The 21,107-nt window shown below is 34.8% G+C and overlaps 1 protein-coding gene across 2 annotated transcripts in view; it reads left to right on the forward strand.

Moving 5' to 3' along the window:
• The window catches only part of SRBD1 (S1 RNA binding domain 1), a 230,731-nt gene that overhangs the window by 118,902 nt on the left and 90,722 nt on the right, over positions 1–21,107 (forward strand). For both annotated transcript variants that reach the window (XM_067703090.1, XM_067703091.1), the window contains exons 15-16: positions 3,444–3,535; positions 12,722–12,804. In XM_067703090.1, the coding sequence (XP_067559191.1) occupies positions 3,444–3,535; positions 12,722–12,804 (175 nt within the window). The remainder of the gene's footprint in view (positions 1–3,443; positions 3,536–12,721; positions 12,805–21,107) is intronic.

Genomic DNA, 21,107 nt, shown 5'->3' on the forward strand with positions numbered 1-21,107 from the left:
CTTTAGTGAAATGAGCTGTGCATTTAGTATCGGAGCTTTTTAGTACCTATTTTTTTCGGTGGGCAGAAGGAAAAGGAAGCTTCTAGATATTGGTAACACTTAAGCAATTCTAGTATACTTTTATAAAAAATGAGAAATCAGTTTTTATTAGTTTAAGCAAATATATCCCGGCTGATTTTTGATAGCTTACTAAATATTAATTGTGTTTTCATTTAAGTAGGTTAACTTTGAATTGAATTTTCTTGTTAACATAGGAAGCATGCAATTTATTTTAAAATAAGAAAAACAAAAAAGCTATTTTCATATTTGGGAAATAAGAAGAGGGGAGGAGACTCATACAGAGGCTTCAAGCAACCTTGTAAATGAATGTGAAAACTATTAGCCCAATAACTTAAAAAAACCAGCTAGTTTTCCTCTCTCATGAAAAAAATTCTCCCATCTCAATTTGGCAAAAGAAGTTGCCCTTCTTTTACTGTCAGAATGAATAGGCACTGTAAGAAAAGTACTTGCAAGCGCGGTTTTAAAAGATTCATCAACATACAATTTATCTTGGTAGAAGAGACTTATAAACTGTGGAGATATAAATTCTGTGGTTTAAACATATATTTGTGTAAAAAATAAAGTACATTATATTGATAAATGATCAGATTTATGTAACAGCATTGAATTTTACTTGAGATAACAAAAATTGGCATTTTTAACTTGCAGGGTTTTTGTTAAAATTTTTTAAATGAATTTAAAAGTAAATCCATCTATATTGTGGGCATTTCACTTGTTTTTTAGGTTATGAGTGTGTGGTTTATACGTATATATTTTCAGATTAAAAAGCCTAGAAAGACTCTAGAAAAGTGCTGAATTAGATAAAGTGCTTTAAAAATTATCAATTTAATTCTAAAGAATTAGCACATTAACACATAGATCTGCTAAAACGTTAAGTCCAGTGGTAGCTTCTGAAGTGTACTTTCATATATTTGAAGTTTGATATACGATATGTATCTATTTAGGCATTTGTCTAAACAAACAATTTGAAAGGGCTTCAAGTACTGTAATAATCTCAAAACCTTTGAGTTCAGTTAGAACTGTGTCAGTTAAATTCCCCCAAAATTATAAATTTTACTCAGAGTCTTGTCTGCTTTATGGCAAAGTAAATAAAATAATCAAATTGCTAAGATTATGAGCCTAATTAGTTTACACCTGAGTGAAATTTGTTTTGTGACATATGATACGTATTAAATGTTAGATATCTGTATTTTGTGCAAAGTTTACTTTTGCTTTCCTCAAAATATACTAGAGATAATTGGAATAATTTTCTAATAGTTTATTGGGAAACTTCCTAATAAACAGAAAGTGCCTTGTGAAATCTAGCATACTTTCTAGTTAATGTCTATCCTTGAACTCTAAATAGGAAAGAAAAAAAGGAAGGGGGGAAATGCTATAACTTTTGTTCTTAGCAGCTTCTCCTGGAAAGAATCATCACCACTCCCAGCTTGATTTCTTTCACTTAACTCTTGCCACATATACTTCTTAGATCCTTATATGTTTTATATTGAAGTAATCAGTGTTGAGCTTTTTCTCTTCATTTAGATTATTTAAGCATTCTGATCTGTGCGTAGTACTGAACAGTTTATTGGACCCATGCTGTCTAGTAACTAAAGCATATGAAATTTACTGCATTTTGTATTGATTTAATATTAATGTTAATCTAAAATCTTTGGGTGCAGCGTGTCACATCTGTTTTGTATTCCTCTGTTTAAAAGAAGTGGCAATTTGGTATTTGGAGGAATATTTATTATCTGAGTGTTTTTCTTTGCAACAGTTTCCCTCAGTCTTTTGAGAATTATAACTTCCAAGAGACAGTGAATCACCCAGCAAATTCTCAGGTACCCAACTGCTGAAGCCCACAGTTAATGGGAACTTTTATTTACCATTTAAGTTCCTTTGCTCAAATAGAGGTAATTTTGGAGGCTTCTGGCAATGCCAGAAAATAAATTTGTGGTAAGATTTTTTAAAATATTCTTTTTTCTGCACTTCACAGATACTCTGGTTTTTTAGAAAAAAATTTGTTAGGCTGAGTGTTCATTTGTGTTTGAAACCAAATTTTCCATGGCTGATGGCTGACTATTCTTATTTATCCTGTTTCATAAAGGGGTTGGTTTTGTGCTTTGTATATAATATGCACCTCTTATTGTATCATGATGATGCTGTTGATGAGGAACAGGATGAGCAGCCTTGCTTTTCAGTTGCAGAGTGTTCATTTTGCCTATTACGAAATTTGGGTTAGTAGATCTTGGTTGCAAAAGATATAAATCTTCTCGTTGCCCCCAAATAATCTTCTCGAGTCTCTGTGGTTTATAATTGTTGCCAAAGTTCAATCAAGAGTTCTTCAAAGAACTCTTTGGAGTAGCGAACTAACCGTTTCACATTTTACTTATCAGTGTTGAGTTGTTACACTGGGGCAATAATGTTAAAAGTTATCTGCTCAACTTGTCTAACAATTGAAGTAACTACTGAAGAGCAGAGAATGGGAGAGGTTTCTAAGAGTGGATTAAAAATTAAGCACTAACATGTTTCTGCTTTTGAATTGTGACATCTAGATGGTCACATGGTAGAGAACCAAAGGTATTGTAAATACTTAAAGTAGATGATGCTTCTTTACGTATTATGTCATAAAGAAAGCCTCTAATTTTAAAATGTTTGGTAAACTGTACAAATGTCAACCACTATACAACCGTCATCTGTAAGAGAGTGCTGCCATTGTGGATTGTAAAGTATATGGAGCCAAAGAAGAACGGAACAGGATGATATGTGTGATGCTTTGATTAAAGAAGTGATGAAATGAAGTGGTTTAACACCTGCCTGAAGTGGTATGTTTCAAGTTCACCAAAAGGATGATTTCAGACCCTCTTGAAAAGAAGTGGGATCCTGTCTGCTCCCCTTCCTTTTCACATTGTGGTTTTTAATTATAACCAAGTAATAATAATGGCAATGTTTATGGCAATGGTTTTTTGTGTATATCCACATATGCACATATCCACACACATGTCTGTGCTTCCCAAGATGCTTTAGAATGATTCAGACGGGAGTCATAAATGTCAGTCAATAATGGATTATAAACACAAGAGGAGCTAAGTATTCTGAAAATTTTGATGTTGGCATCATGGAGGAGTATCCACTGTGTTCATTTATAAACTCTCTCTTAAACAGAAAACGACTGGATGAATTCATTATGGATTTAAGCCTGTGTATTTCCTATGTGTAGAAAATAAGCATTGCTTAATCACTTTATGTTAATGTAAAATTAAATAGTATAGGTATCATTGAAATATAAAGAGAGTGCTTTGCCCTGCAGTTTTCTTTTCTTATAATACCTAGTTTCATTCATTTATTTTCTTGGGGCAGGTAGAAAGTTTGGAAAATGATATTCCCCTTTTCTTTCTTTTCAGTATCGTCAGTGAAGCAGGAGCATCAGTCTACAGTGTCAGCCCTGAAGCTAATAAAGAGATGCCAGGACTGGACCCTAATTTGAGAAGTGCAGGTAAGAAACTGTGGGTCATCACTAAAGCGTGCGATTTTGATATTTTGGACTTGTATTTGTAGCAAGCAAAATATTTAAATATCCAAGGAATTTTAGAAGATACATTGCAGTCATGTTAGAAAGAAAGTGTTTGATTGGAATAATACTGGGAATTATGGAAAAGAAGTAGAAGAATACTGCTTTTAAAGAACACTGCATAGTATTCTAGAGTGTGGTGAAAAATTAGCCCAAAACATCTTTAGTAAAATTAAATGCTAGAGAGTTAATAGTAAAAACAATAAAATACTCAGTTCTCTTATTATTATTGCAAAATATTACTTATTACAGCTTTTTGTTGGAGGAAAGTAATATATTAACATAAAATATTTAAAGTGCAAATGTATAAACATGCACAGACTTTCAGGCTATAGCTAAATATTTGTTAAATGACCAGTTTCTCTTGCCTTGCTAATAGGAATTGTCATTACTATATTGTTTAAATCAGCCTGATTTGATTTTAGTTGTATAAAATTGCTTTGGTTTCTGTGATGTGGAATAGTTTAAATCTTGTGTGTGAAGAAATTAAAGATATTTTGAGGGTTTCCTGGTGGCACAGTGGTTGAGAATATGCCTACCAATGCAGTGGACACGGGTTCGAGCCCTGGTCCGGGAAGATCCCACATGCTGCGTAGCAGCTAAGCCCATGCGCCACAGGTACTGAGCCTGCACTCTAGAGCCCGGGAGCCACAACTACTGAAGCCTGCGTGCCTAGAGCCCGTGCTCCGCAGCAAGAGAAGCCACTGCAATGAGAAGCCTGCAATGAAGGGTACTGCAATGAAGAGTAGCCCCCGCTTGCTGCATCTAAAAAGAAAGCCTGCGCACAGCAACAGAGACCCAATGCAACCAAAAATAAATAAATAAATAAATTTATTTTTAAAAAAGATATTTTTTTACATCTAATGACAATAATTGGTATCACAAGCAAAATATAGATCTGGTCAGAGCATTTTCCTGTGTAATAGGTGGATGTTTAGACTACTTTGTTGGAAGTGGCTTGTGTATGTGTGTTTACTGATTTATTTATTTTTTTTAATGGATGTATAGTTGATTTACAATATTATATTAGTTTCAGGTGCACAGCATTGTGATCCAGTATTTTTACAGATTATACTCCATTATAACTTCTTACAAGATAATGGCTATAATTCCCATTGCTATACAATATATCCTTGTTGTTTATCTATTTTATATATAGTAGTTTGTATCTCTTAATCCCCCAATTTGGGGAAATTCCAAATTAGGGGAAATAGACTTTTTATTTAATTTTTTTTTCCTTAAATATTCTCATTAAATTTCATTGAGTGTTCTTAAAATCTACACCTGATGATATGTATTTGAAAATTTTTGCGTTAATCTAAAGTTAAAAACTTCTTTTTTGATCCAAAAGAACTTGTAGTTTCCCTTCAGTTGTTCATTCGACGACACAGTCCCCTGACTAACATGATCATCTTTTCTTTTTTCTTTTAAAAATATTTATTTATTTTATTTATTTATTTTATTTTAATTTCTTTGGCTGCTTCGGGTCTTCGTTGTGGCACTCAGCCTTCTCTCTAGTTGTGACGTGTGGGTTTTCTCTCTCTAGTTGTGGCGCTTGGGCTCCAGAGTGCTTGGGCTCCAGAGCACTTGGGCTCTGTAGTTTGTGGCACGCGGGCTTTCTAGTTGAGGTGCGAGGGCTTAGTTGCCCCAAGGCGTGTGGGATCTTAGTTCCTTGACCAGGGATTAAACCCACGTCCCCTGCATTGGAAGGCAGATTCTTTACCACTGGACTACCAGGGAAGTCCCCTAAAATGGTCATCTTTTCAAACTCAGATCCCAGCTCAAAGTCTTACTTCTTCAGTGAAGCTTTTCTCTATGTCACATCAACTCAGTGTGGTCTCTGCCTCCTTGCCATGTTCTCTTTTGGTACTTGCCTTGTAATAACAATAGTAATAATAATAACAGGAGGAGGGAGCTGCTAACACTAATCTTTTTTAAGCACTTAATATATATGAAACATTGTGATAAATACATTACCAGGATTATTTTATTTAATCCTCACAATTGCCCTATGAGTCATTTATTATTCCCACTTTACAGATGAGGAAACCAAGGCTTAATGAGGCTGCATAGCCAAGTGTGTACATAATATTTATGTACGTAACTTCTGTAATAAAAGGATACTTTTCTTTATAGAAAATAAAATTCAGAGCCTCCCAAGTGGGCACTGAAAGGTAATCATCCAACAGGGCATTAGAAAAATATTATATAGGAGGTGGCAGTTCCTCAGACTTCCCTTTGCTAAGGGGGCTGCTATTTCCTCTTCACCACTGGCACATGTGGGTGCATAACTGCCACAGTATTATAAGGGAACAAGATCACAACATTCTAACAAGACTATGAAAATAGGAAATAATAAAAAGGGGAATTGGTATATAGTCCTGGTTACTCTGATTTCAAAACCTAGTTGTGTCTTCAGTTTGTGATTCACTGCAGGTGTGCCATTTTTCTCTGTCTTAGCTTGTTTCCACATTGGCATTGACTATGTTTGATCCATATCAACTCAAAACACCTACCTAGACATTCTGAGTCTTCAAAGTCTGGTCCTGGAAGCAAATATTGAAATTAACTGAGAGTCTCCACTCTTGGCTTTCTAGGCCCCACTTCCACTTCAGTTCCTTTTTTCTCACTAGGCATCTTTCTCTTTCCTAGTGATTGATGCCTGGGATGACTTCGTACTTCATCTGAGACCTGACCTACCTATGGGTGTGGGTTTTACCTTTCAACCCTCCATAAGTTTACCGTATCAAATATAACAGAACCTCAACATTCATACAAGTGTTAAACATATGTAAGAAAATGACCTTTATCTTACTACATCTTCTTGACCAGTTTATCAGCTTATTGAAAACAGAAGTTATCCTTATATATGCTTACATTCCCCTCATAATAAATTCATTGTACTGAGACAGTTTAAATTGGATGGATAGAATAGTAGATAGTTGGTATTAAAAAGTTTATTATGGATTTCTGATTTAAAATGAAGATTAAATATACCTGTTACTCCTTCACTCTCTTCTGAAGTCTCATTAAAATGACAGTAACTTGATAGAATGAAGGCATAAACTTACTAGGACAAGGAGAATGGGAGAGGAGATAACAGCAACAATAGTTTTGAAGCTGGAAACCGGATGAGATCTAGCCAACTTGAGAAAGTGGAATACTGAGACAGCATTGTAGAAAACAGAGCTAACCTGAAATAGATCGTAGAAACCCTAAAGACTCAGGAAATGCACTAAGCACCTTTAGAAGTATCTTGGGAGGGCTGAGAATGGGTCTAAAATAAGAGGATTGATTGAAAGTCTGTTTAAAAAGCAGTGAGATCAAGTTAAACATAGAATATCATATAACCCAGCAATCCCACTCCTTGGTATATACTCAAAAGAATTGAAAACAGGTACTCAGCAAATACTTATACACAGATGCTCATAGCAGCACTATTCACAATAGCCCAAAACTGGAAACAACCCAAATGTCCATCAGCAAGTGAATAGATAAACAAAATGTGGTCTATCCATACGATGGAAGGGTATTTTCAACCATAAGAAAGAATGAAGTAATGATACATGCTACAACATGGATGAACCTTGAAAACATGCTAAGTGAAAGAAGCTAAACACAAAAGGTCACATATTGTATGATTGCATATATGTGAAATGTCCAAAATGGGCAAATCTGCAGACACAGAGAGCTGATTGGTGGTTGCCAGGGGCTCGGGAGAGGGGACAATGAAGAGGGACTGTTTAATGTGTACAGGGTTTCCTTTGGGGGTGATGAAAATGTTTTGGAACTTGATAGAGGTGGTGGTTTGCACAATGTTGTAAGTATACTAAATACTACTGAATGATACACCTTAAAATGGTTAAGTTTATGTTATGTGAATTTCACATCAGTAAAAAAAGAAGAAATGAATTAGACCTCCCATTCCACACAGTTGAGTAACTGTCCTTCTTCCACTTTTGCAGAAGACTGGAGAATTGTTCTCTAGAGAGGGTTAAACCGAAGGTTTCTGCACTGGAGGACATGGGTTATAGGTGAGAGTGGGAATACCTACTAAAAAAAAAGAGAGATTAAATAATTATTGACATGCTGTTGTAGATACCTTATGTGGGAGACTAGGGGATTCTGACTAACACAAGAGAAAACACCTAAAGAAACCTTATGTGGGAGACTAGGGGATTCTGACTAACACAAGAGAAAACACTTAAAGAAACTGAGATCAGAGATTTCACAAAGAAATGGCCAAATCACCCTATAGTGAAGCCCACAGTTGACAAACCTCACCTTTGAGCAAAGCACTTACAGTCAGCTTTTTAGTACCCTACTCCTGATGGAAAGTCTGGGGTCACTTAACATGTAAGGAAAACTTATGCTATTAAAGACAGATGCCAAAATATGGGGTGGGAGGTGGGGTACACTACATGGAAGAAATAGAGACTATACAGAAAGAAGAAAAATAAAGAAAAAGTTTGATATCCTTAGAGAAAAGATATTTCTTTCAAATTTAAGGGTATATTTGCATAAAGTAAAATTCACCCTTTTTAGGTACACCATCTATGAATTTTGAAAAGCTTGTACTAGTCAGGTAGCCACAACCACTGCAATCAAGATATAGAGTATTTATATTAGGTCAGCAGATTTGTCAGCTCCTTATTGAAAAATGTAATTACTAATTAGAGGATCAAGATTATAATAAATTTGCATTAAGAGCATTAAAACTACATTTTAATAAGCTTTTTAGTGAAAAAAATTCTAATTTGAAGTTGTTGAATGAAATAAGACAGCATGGGGATTCCTCTGTTGCTGTCTGATGGCAAGAGGAAGTACAAAAAAGAAGTGAGTATTGGACTTTAAAAATAAAGATTTCCACTTCGATAGTCTCAGATAACAAGAGTAAGGCAAATTTTAAAGAGAACACAGTTTAGTACAGTCTTTTAAGCAATACATTTATTTGCTCTAGAAGCTTTAAGCTTCTATGTATTTCATGGAACTGAAGACCAAAACCAATAGAACCCCTTTTGTTCTTTGGATATAAGATACCTTATGAATGAGGGGGAAATGTTGTTTTCAGTGCTACTGCATATGGCTCTCTGGTTGCTTACCTTTTAGGATGATAATCTTCACTCGGTCGAAGCTCCTTTTCCCTGCTTTTTACTGTCTTCCTTTACACAATATGTTTCATTACCGTTTAACAAATTACCATTTATTAAAAATGAAATTCCTATATGTACTTTTTTCCCTTTTTCCTTGGTCTGTCTAGTCTGCTACAATGCAAGACTCAATTACTGTGGCTTATAATATGACTTGCCTTAATGTTTTTTTTAATTGCACTTGTCCTATGCATTTCTTCCTTTCTATGTAAACTTCAGAGCCATTTAACTAATATTTTTCAAACTCTGTAGAAATACAGTGAAATTCCATTAAATTTATACCTTCATCCATGTTATGCACATTTTATTTTTCTTACTCACCTGCAGTACACACACACACACACACACACACACACACACACCACAGACACTGAATGGATTCTCCTTCATGATATTTTCTTATTGGTTGTTGATGGCATATGGTGGAGCATCAGTTTTTGTCTGGGTGTCTTGACACCAGCCAACTGACTGAAATCTTATTAGTTCTGATATTTTTTCAGTTGACTTGCTTGGGTTTTCTACGTAGACAGTCATCATCTGCAAGTAATAATAATCTAGTTTCTGTCTTTTGAGTAATTATACCTTCTTTCTTTTCTCTTCCAATTGCGTTAACTAGAACTTCCTAAACAGTGGTAAATAGTTGCAGTGATACAGAGAAATGTTGACGTTACATGTGGGCAAAATAGTCAATATTTGCCATACATTTGGACAAACTGCATTTAAAAAATACATAACAACTTCATTGAGATATAGTTTACATAGCATACAGTTTACCCTTTTAAAGTATATGTCATCATTTTTTAGTATAGTCAGAGTTGTGTAACTATTGCCACTATCCAATTTTAGAATATTATCATCGCCCCTAGAAACCCTATACCCATTAGCAATCGGTCCCCCTTCCCCTCTTCTTCCCAATCCCTGGAAAACACTAATCTACCTTCTGTCTCTATGGATTTGCCTATTCTGGATATTTCATATAAATGGAATCATTACAATATGAGGTCTTTTGTGATTGGCTGGCTTCTTTCACTTAGCATAGTGTTTTCAAAGTTCACTCATGCTGTAGCATATATCAGTACTCCATTCCTCTGTATTGCCAAATAATTTACCATTATACAGGTATACCACATTGTATTCATCCATTTATCAGTTGTTTTCACCTTTTTGGCTATTATGAATAATGCTGCTGTGAACATCCATGTACAAGATTTTATGTAGACCGATGTTTTCATTTCTTTTGAGTATGTACCTAGGATTAAAAACTTGGGGACATAGGGACATAGGGTAACATGTTACATAAGTAACATGTTCCAGAAGTCTTTTTGACTTCTTCTGCTATACTTTTCCTCACCATTCCTTCTCTGCCTCTTTCACCATTTCCTCCTTCTCTTTTCTGTCTCAAAATATGAATGTGCCCCAAGTTTTCGGGCCATGATTCTTACTCCCTCTTCTTTTTTTTTTTTATCAGCAATCTGTTAAACTCCTTTTGCCTGAACTACTTATCTGTCTCTTACTTTCAGAAATCTGTTGTCAGCCTGATCATTATTACTGTTTATTGCATAACCCTTCTCTTGATTATCCTGCCAGCAGGAAAACACCACCATCTTTTCTCCAAAGCCTGAGTGTACTACTTTTCGAATTCTACTTTAAACAATGTTCATCTCTCTCCCTCCTCCTGCCTCCCATCTCTTCCATGCTTGGGTTTCTATGCTACACAGAATGAACAGCATCTGAAAGTGAAATGCCAATTCTAGAAATATTAGATCTATGTTGGGGGTTGTTTACTGGGTACAGTGTAACTCCAGAAGCCATTGGGACTTATTGTAGAATTAATATGTTATCTAGAAGCCATCATTTTAAATCCATTGTTGCTAATATTTAGCAGTATTAGGATGAACAAAGGATACACTGGCAGTGAACTGTTAGGAGGGAATCCAGTAGAAAATAGTTTAAAAGCCTTTTGTGTATTTCAGAAATGTTAAAATATGGGATCTACTCACACAATTTCTAAGTTTAGGTTTTCATAATGTGGGTTTTCCTGAAGGTGTAGATTTGAGAGATTTACCTATTATTGATATACTTTTATTGAATTTCTAATATTGCCTTCCTACACAGCAAACGTTCTGATGCCTGTTACCTTAACTTGGTCTACTGTTGTGGGTTGTTTTTTTAATCCAAAAATATTTTGGCAATGTATGTACGTGTTTGAAAATCACTCTTATTGTATAATATATGTAAAGGCTAGAATAAAGAAATAATACAGTTGAGTTGTCCCTTGGTATCCACAGGAGATTGGTTTCAGGACCCGTCTCAGATACCAAAATCCAAGGATGCTCAAGTCCCTTACATAAAATAGCATAGTATTTGCATATAACCTATGCACATCCTCCAATATACTTTGAATCATCTCTAGATTACTTATAATACCTAATACAATGTAAATGTTATGTAAATAGTTGTAAGTGCAATATAAATAGTTGCTGAGAGCATCAAATTCAAGCTTTCCTTTTTGGAACTTTATGGAACTTATTTTTCGAATATTTTTGATCCATAGTTCGTTGAATCTGTGGATGTGAAACCCACAGATATGGAGGCCTGACTATTTGGTTTTAGAGGATATCAGGTATTTCTCTGGTGGCATATGTTTTCATATGACTATAAATGTGGTTATTAAAGGAAACCATTTCTCCTATAACCTGGCATGCTTGCACTAATTAACTTTTTATGAGATTTGATGAGAAAGGTGTATGTGAAGGCCTTGGAATCCCCATCTCTTCTGTGGGAGAAATAGGCAGATTGTAAAACATCAGCTTATTGCTCTCTAAGCTTACTTTGCAAGCTGCCATTGTCACTGTCTGTTAGCAGTAATCATAAAAGATATGAAAAAGACTTGAATGTGCAGTGAACTTTACGTTCACAGTAGATCTTATCTCTGATGAGAGGTGGCACAAATCACTGACTGGAGAATCTGATAGTTACGTCTAAGAAGTTGGCTTCTTTTACCAGACCTTGAACAATTTAACACGAAAACAGGCATGGGGTTTCCTTTAATGGCCTTAGTGTTTTTACTTAATGAATTTATATTTCATCCAACCTTCTGTATGAGTAGGTGACACTGACTAGCTTTCATGTGTTTAGAAAATAAAAGCTGTTCATTTGTAAACACTCAATGCAACTAAATTTCTTTTCTCTAAATCTATCTTATAAGCTAAATTAGTTATGAGATTTTGTTAATAACATATGGCTTTTAAAAAGATGATAATAAATGATGACTAAATAAAAATCATGACACGAAGGATGTTTAAAGTTAACTCTCAAGTCTCTTAAAAATGGAAAGTAATGGTCAAGAAAGAGATGTAATTAGGACTGTGCATGTGTTAGGAACAAGCAGTTGGGACGTAGATCACTTCTCAGACTAATCTTGCAATCATATTCAAGGTGATTCAAGAGTATTCACTAATCAACTAACGATCTCTGATTGCAATAAGATATGATTCTATCATTTACTCATCTTTATCAAGATCTAGTCCTAATAAGCATATTTAATGTACAAATGTGTATCATGTTTATAGCAATGCAGGATTATTTAAAAGTAAAACAAATATCTACTTGTTCTTTAAAGTGTGAGGTGCCCTACTACACTATATTTAAAGAACGAACAGGTAATTGTATAAATATAGCCACTAAGTGTTTTATTTGTTTTTCCAAATGTATAACCCTTTCAGTGTGTTCGTGCTCAGGAATACCTAGGAGTTCTGGTGACATAATTAATCCTGAAATTTTGCATTCACTTTTTGTGTGGAAAAAAAAAAAAGGAACTCTGAAACTTGGTTAAATTGTTGGCCTCCTTGGGGGGAGGAATAAAGAGGGATAACTATGCATTATGAGGAACTAAAATAGTAATTATCTGGATACTGCTTTTACATTAAGCCATACTTGTTTTCTGATTCTGTTTTTTCAGTTTCCATAGCAAGGCGTGTACAAGATCCATTAGCTGAGCTAGTGAAAATTGAGCCGAAGCACATTGGAGTTGGAATGTATCAGGTAAAGCAGTGTGGATCATTTAATTTGTGAAATCCATCAGTACAGAGACGGTACTCAAACTTGGCATAGTAATTGTCAGTGGGAATAAGTTCCCATTTTCAAAGGTTATACAGTTTGTGGAAAGGTAGTTAGGTGTTATAAATTATTCAGGAAGGAGGGAGTTTTTTTTCCTGGTCTTTATGATTTTGATTAAGGCTCATAATGGACTATAATCAGTTTAAAGACTATTAAAACTCTAGATACGACTAGTAACTTAATCTGAAGAGCCTCTCCTTTTAATGTCGCTGTAAAAATGGAAGGGGTGTGGAGAAAGGGGGTATGTTGCCTCTTTTTCTAAACCAGTATGAGCTATTGATCTTTATTGATCTTTCAGGAAGAAGCCTTTGGTACCTACTGTGATTTTTTTTCCTGTTTTCATTCCTATTTGAGTATTATAGTTAGTTTTTGGTCATTGCCCAGTATGAGCTAAAACCTTTCATTTTTGTTACTGTTTAGTAGTAATAGTGCTTCTTGGTGTTGCTGCTGTATTTTCAGTTCTTGAGACTGTGTTCCTTAGGCAATTGAGGGCAGCACTAAATCTTGGCAAAATGAATCCATGTTGGCTTAAGTGGTCTCCAGAAACCTCAAGTTGAATTATTTTCTCTTTGATGAAAGTTCTTCTTAAGCCTGAAATAGAATATTACTCTCTATATAATTTTCATGAGATTTGAGTGATAGGTACTATACTTTCTCTAAGGAAATATTATATGAAGTCATGGAATCTGTGGCCACTAGAAATGGAAGAGACCCTTGAGATCATACAACCCTACCCTGCTCATCTGACAGGAAAAGAAGCTGTGTCCTAGAGTAGTTAGGATTTTTACCCAGGCTCACACTGTCAAAGCCTGGACTAACCAGTCATATATTGGGACTTAACTGGAGTTTTCCCATTGTACAGCAAGTTAGACCAAGAGGCATCCAAACCTTTAACTGGACTTGTTCACTGGCGAGGATGCTTCCTAAAGGGACTGATCTAGCTACAGATAGATAAAATGCCTAGTAACTAAAGAGTATACCTCTTATAGCAGTTTTATGATATAGGCATCATAGTTAAGAGAAATTATAGTTATATTAATTTAAGGTGAAGTTATGGAAGTTATGGAATACCTCGGTTCCTTAGTGAAACAAAGGAAAGAGAGAGTCAAACTTATAGAGCCCAGGAGGCTAATAACCTATTGGCATCAAAGTGGTCTTTAAGTAAATAGCAGGGACCTAGTCTCCAGATTTGGATTCAGAGATAGCATTTAACGTGAAAACAGTTTGGAATTCATTCCAACAGCAATGAGAAGTAAAGGAAGAGTTTTAAGCAGAGGAATGCCATGATCTGATTTGTATTTTTAAATGTTGACTCTGACTACTCCAGGTGAAAGATAATGGTGGCTTGGACAAAGTTAATGGCAGTAGAAATGGAAAGAAGTTAAATCTGTTTTTAGGGACTGCTTGGTAATAGTGAGGGAAAAGGAGTTGTGAAGAATTTGCTCCAAAGGTCCTGAGGATGCCTGAGTGGAGCAGATATGGTGAGGATAAGGTTAGTAATTCAGTTTCAAACATGTTAAATTTGAGGTGCCTGTAAGAAATACAGGAAACTAGGAGTTGGATATACAAGTCTGAGATGAAGAGATATGGCCATATTAACATTGGAGTACAGACTATTTAGCAAATAATGACACTAAGAAAATGATCAAAATGGTGGGCAGAGCTCATGATATTCTAACTAAATTACCACCACCACTGGCATATGCACAACACCAAATTCCGTAAGATGACAGAAAGGTTGTACATATATATCTGTACCTATGTAAACACTCACTTACATGAATCAATTGATAATAGTCTGGGAAAAATAAGAAAGGGTCCCATCAGTGGGTAGAAATTTGAGGAACTCTTTAAAGATATTAAGCCTGAAGAATCACATCCACAGAAGAATGAAACATGGTGGAGCCACACCCGAAAATATATAGATCAGCAGGGTTCTCAAAGCAGAATCATATTCAAGTAGTGGGGAGGGGACCTGCAGGATTAGATAAGCAGGTGTGTATAGAGTGGCTAGGCCTGTGGAGACCCCCCTCCCTCAATATTCTGTGAGTCCCAGCTAAAGCACTGAGTATAACACAGAGGCCAGAGAGGCTGGGTGATCCCTCAAGTAACTTTTGATTGTCAGGAAGCTCAAGGAGTCTCTTCCTGGCAGGACAAACTCCTGACATGTACATGACACCTGGCATCATATCCCACATTATCACTCGAGGCACATGGTGCTTAACAGAAACAGCATACACAGACAAAGAGGGACTCTGAAACGATCTTGATGCCAAGAATCACTAAATGTTTGAGGAAAACCTATGATAGAAAAATGAGGCATCAAACTTAAAAAACTAACACCCAAAGAAACACTGAACAGGCAACAGACTCTGAAATAAGTTAAATTAACATTCACAGAGAGATAAGTGGTTATTGCATTTCTAAAACAAATATGGGATAGAATGAAATTAAACCAATGTAAGAATTTTAAAATATGATTGTTAAGATTTAAAAAAAACCCATATAAACAGGTGAAATAGAGTGGACACAGCTAAAAGCAAATTAATGAATTGGAAGATTGAGCTAAGAGATTCCTTCCTTAGAGTGCAGTCTTAAACTGAAAAAGGTGGGAAGCATGAACAAAAAGTCATATGATGTAGAGCTCCTTCTAAAGCTTCAACATTCATCTAACAGAAGGTTCAAATAAACAATGAGTGAAGGGGAGTTATAATCACAGAAATAATAGAATGAAATTTCTCCAGTTGACAGACAAGTCTTTTGAAAAGGCCTAATGAATACTGCATAAAAGAGTAACAAAAGACCTACACTCAGATGCCTTCCTGTGAAATTTCAGAATGCTAGTAATGAGGAGGAACTAACTAAAAGCTTCCAGAGAGCAAACATAGTTTATCTACAAAGGAAAGAATCAAGTTGACATCAGTCCTATTATTGGTAAAAAACAAGTAATAGAAGATAGAAATGCAGTAGTTTTGAAGTTGTGAGAAAAATTTTATTTTGAACCTATAATTCTATATTCAGGCAAACCAGCAATTCAGTGTGAGAGGAAAATAAAAGCATTTTTGGATCTGTAATGATTCACCTTCTCTGGTTGTTACAGACCTTCTTTGAAAGAATTATTTATGGAATTACTCCTGCCTAAAGTGTCGGAGGGAGGGTCGGGGGGATGGGGCGGGGAGGGGGAATGGAGGTCCGAAGAAGGGAAAGGCATGTTGTGAGGAAACAGGATCAAGGTAAGGAAACAGTGGAGAGCTTTACAATACACACATATCCAGTAAAGTGTATTTGTATTGTTGAGTCTCATAGTTTTTTAACTATAATGTTCATCTTTAAATATATTAGTCTGGATCAGATCAACTCAACATGAGAGGGTATAAGAAAAAGAAGTGATGAAGTATTAGGATTCTTTTTCAGGAAAAACATAGCAACACATACATTTAAAAACAGCTTTATTGAGATATAATCACAAATCATACATACATACATACTTGAATAAATTCACCCACTTAAAGTGTACAAGTCAAAGATTTTTAGTATATTCATAGGGTTGTGAAACTGTTACCCTTAATTTTTGAACATTTTCATCACCCCAAAAGGAAACCATTAGCAGTCACTCTCCAGCGCTCCCTTCTTCCCCAGCCCTAGAGCAACTACTGATTTATTTTTTGTATCTATTGAGTTATCTATTCTGCATCTGTCATATAAATGAAATTATACAATATGTGGCCTTTTGTGATTGGCTTCTTTCCTTTAGCATAATGTTTTCAAGGTTCATCCGTAGTGTAGCATGTATCAGAACTTCATTCCTTTTTATGGGTGATAGTATCTCATTGGATATATACACCACATTTTGTTTATCCATTTATCAGTTCATGGAAGTTTGGGTTATTTCCATTTTGGGGTCATTATGAATAATGCTACTATGAACATTTGTGTACAAGTTTTTATTTTAATTTATTTTATTTGGGGTGGGTAGATTTAGCATTTTATTTTTAAATAGGTATTGGTTAGTGAGCAACAAGAAATTATCATTAGATATTCAGTTCTTAGGTGAGCTAGCATTGTTCAGTGGATCCATCCCAAACTAGTCTATTGGCTTTTTATCTAGAGAGATATGGATGTATAGTAAAACTGTGTACAAGTTTTTATGATGTATGTTTTCATTTCTCTTGAATATATACCTAGGAGTGGATTTGCTGTGCTATGTAACATAAGTTTAAAGACAGATGATGAAGTAGGGAATTTATTGGCCACAAATATACATGTACATATAACTAGTACATATTTTATTATTAGAGTTTGGTATTTTCTTGTTGATTTGTACACATTTATATATTGGTTTATATAAAACATTTACAAAACATTGACAAAGAGCCTCTACATACCATTCACCATGGATGAAAATATAAATTTCTCTCTTTATCAAACAAACCCAAATTAGACAAGGGGTTATTATTTCAACCTAACAGTTGAGTAAAGTTGTAATAAAGTGATAAATATCTGTACAAGTAAGAAGGGTACAGTGAAATGAGCATTCACAAACACTGCTGGTGGAAGTGTAAATTGTTATTTCTAGCGAATAGTTAATACCAATCAAGATGCACTTTAAGAAAAGGCATCCCTTTGACCTGGTAGTTCTTCCTTTAGGAGTCTCTTCTCAGGCAGTAATAAGAACTATTTCTAAAATTCACATACAAGTTTGCTGTTACAGCAAAATGTTGGAAGCAGCTACAATAGGAAAATAGTTAAATGAGTTATGGTATATCCACCAGTTGAAATATTTATACAACCATTAAAAATTTAGACTTTCAAGGCCGATTTAATGACATGAGAAATTGCTCTTGACATATTTTTAAATTGCAATAAAGTTGTTGATACAGAATTAAACCAATTTGTGTTTTAGAACTAGAGATGTGCATTTACATTGAAGAAAAAGGTAACTGGCTGGTGACTGATATTTATATCTTTGTTGGTGGTGTGATTAGGGAATCTTTTCTTTTCCTTTCCTTTCTTTTTTTTTTTTTTTTTTTACTTTTTTTCAAACTTCTTATAGTGATTATGTATTAGGAAAGATGTGCTGTAAAACAAATATCTGTTTCCATTTCCTAGCCGATGGGCCACTTAATTTTAAACCTTGATACAATAGACTTCCGGTACGACCAGAGTGGGGCTGGATTTCTTTTTAGTTGGGACCTTTAAGTGCTTTTAGTATAAATTTAATACTTACATTTATTCTGGTTTAAATTATGAGTAGCCGGACAAACAGTGCTGATTTTAAAAATGAAAGCTGTTCAAAGAATGTTAAATAGATGAAATAATAGAAGCTATAATATTATTTCAATAGAAACTAAAATACTTTTGGTTTAATAACAGCTAAAATGCTCAAGGCAGCACTCCAGTCCTTGTCTTAGAAAATGGGGAGAGCTGATTTCAAAAACACATGCCTGTCATTATTTCTGGAGAGAGAGGCAGCCAGTGTGGTCGAATGACAGCATATCCCTAACTGACCCCTAAAGACTTTGCTGGAAAGTGGCTTGGTGTTACTCCCAAGAAAACACTCCAGGGTGAGAGCAGGATGATGCAGGGTTGGCTCTGTTGAGTTCTGTGGGACATGGGGAATGATGGTTTTAGCTTGGCCTTGTCATATCCTGAGAGTACAACTTGAATACGTTGGATTTACTTGCTATTTATTTCTTCTTTGAACTGTGTTTTAGATACTTTCATGCTCATTTACACCTGTATTTGTTAATGAGTATGCACGGTAAAGTAGGAAAGACAGGGCAGTCCCCTTTCCTCCTTTGTGCCTCTCTGTTAGATCATTTGATGATATTAGAGAGTGAAATGGTTTTCCAAAATGAGTTTCTCCTTAGTGGATTTTCTATATCCAGGCCATCTTTATTCCTCATTATTATGTATAATGAGGAGTCACTGTAAAAGGAAAATCATCTTCCCAGCTGCAGTTTTTCATCATAAAAACTCAAAGGTGGGAATTTGTATTTTATTTCCCTACCCCCTCTGTGGGATCAGTTCTGGATAAAAACTAAACAAAACCAAAATAACCCAACTCTTCAGTGGTGACATTACTCTGTTAAAACCTATTTTATAGTTAATATTGTAGGGATTATGAAATGTTTTAGTTTAGGTATGTAAAGGGTAATAAGGATTCTCATCTGTCCTGTATTGTTTGTCCAAATCTTTTTAAACATTTTAATCCTTTAATTATGTGTTATTGTAGAGTGGAATATAGAAAAAAGTCTGTCCCATGGATATCCACTTAGATGACTTTACCTGGATTTTGCCCCCTATACTAAAGCAATATTTTGAAATGGATAAAACGCAAATGTGAAAGAAACATAGAGGAAGTTGTTCTAGAAATTGGGCAGTATTCACATAGATGAGTTCCTTGACAAACGTTTTTACAATCTTGTCCCTTAACTGTAAATCCCAGGATACGGGCTGTACTTGAATCCCTGATTTACCAGGTATTTATGCATGAAATTCAAACTTAGCCTTGCAATTTAGGTATTTCATTTATTTTGACCATAACTGAGCTGTTTCTGTAATTGAACAAAAACAAGTAATTGACCTTGACTGGGAGCATGAACTCATATATTAGAATTTCCTGGTTATTCCTAAATTTAAAGTTTTAAAATGTCTTTTCTGGGTATGTTTTTTCACTTCTGGTTGAATTATGCTTCCTATGTTGAGGTATTAACTATAGTTTTCTCAGGTTCTTAGAAATCACTGACGATGTAATAAGCCATGTACATATGCACACACCCTAGTATAACACCATTACTTATCTTTAAAAGAAATGTGAAATGTTGGTATGGTTTGAAAAACCTTTTACCAATAATACCTTAAATTATTAACAATGAAATAGGTAATTACCTTTGTCTTTTGTTTACTTACTCTTTGTATGTCATTGACCTTGGACAATGAAACTAGATCAATTTCCGTTTCTACTTAAGTTCGCCTTCTGGTTTCATACATCGGCACAAAAATCACTTTTAGGATTTCTAAAACTTTAAAGTATTTTCACAGTATTTTAAACTAGGTTTATCATGAATGATTTAAAAAAATTACACATGACACTAAAGGTACTACCTACCATAATGGAAAAGATTTTTAAGTTCTGCATTAGAATCTAAAACATCTCTGAATCAGAAAACAGTACATAGAAAATCCACAGACAGGGAGAAGGTATTTGCATCACATAAAACCTACAAAGGATCCATAATTTATAAAGATCTGCTATAAATTAAGAGAAAAAAACAATTCCACAGAAAAATAGCAAGGGACGTGAACAGGCAATTGACAGAAGAGGAGACACACACAGAAAATAAAAATGTGAAAAAAATTATCACTCTGATTAATAATTGGGGAAATGCAAACTAAAGCCATGATGGGAAACCTTTCAGGTTGTCAAAAGTTAGTCTGACAGTTTGGATGTTAGCAACAATATGGAGCATTGGGAATCTTACACATTATTTGTAGAAGTCTAAACTGGCACAGCCTCTTTGGAGAGCAACTGGAAACTAGTAAATTGAGAGACTGGGATTCTCTTCAACTTAATTTTGTTGCTAGATATTTATAGCCTTGAAAAACTCTCTCTCATGTGCACAAGAAGACATGTACAAGAATTTCACTGAAGCACTATTTATAGTAGTAAAAATTTGGAAACAGTATGTCCCTCATCTGGAAAACAGGAAAATAAAACTGTAGTATACTCAGATGGTAGAATATTACATAGGAGCAAAGATGACCCAATTAGAGCTACCTATATTAATATGGATAAACCTCATAAGATACAATATTAAGAGAGAAAGCAAGTTGCAGAATATGTATAGTATTTTATGATTGGTATAAAAATTTTAAATATGAAAAATAATACTGTGTACTATTTATGAATACCAATGTACAAAGTAAGAATATAGAAATAAGTACTGGAATCTAAGGTAGTGGTTACCTTGAGTGGGGCATGAGATGGGAGGGGAATGGGAACGGGGAGGGGTATAACAGGAGTTTCAACTGTATATTATATTTCTTAGGCTGTTTGGTGGGTACATGGTGTCCTTTATACTTTATAACTTTTTTGTTAAGTAAGTCAAATTTTATAAAAAGATGCAAGAAAGCTGGGTCAAATGATAAATGTGTTTTATCTCAGGAACTTTGGCTTTCAGTTGGTTTTAATTTCTGCCTTATACGTTGGGGGGTGTGTGTGTGTA

This window comes from Pseudorca crassidens, chromosome 14 (assembly GCF_039906515.1).
Source record: "Pseudorca crassidens isolate mPseCra1 chromosome 14, mPseCra1.hap1, whole genome shotgun sequence".
NCBI classification, from domain to species: Eukaryota; Metazoa; Chordata; class Mammalia; order Artiodactyla; family Delphinidae; genus Pseudorca; species Pseudorca crassidens.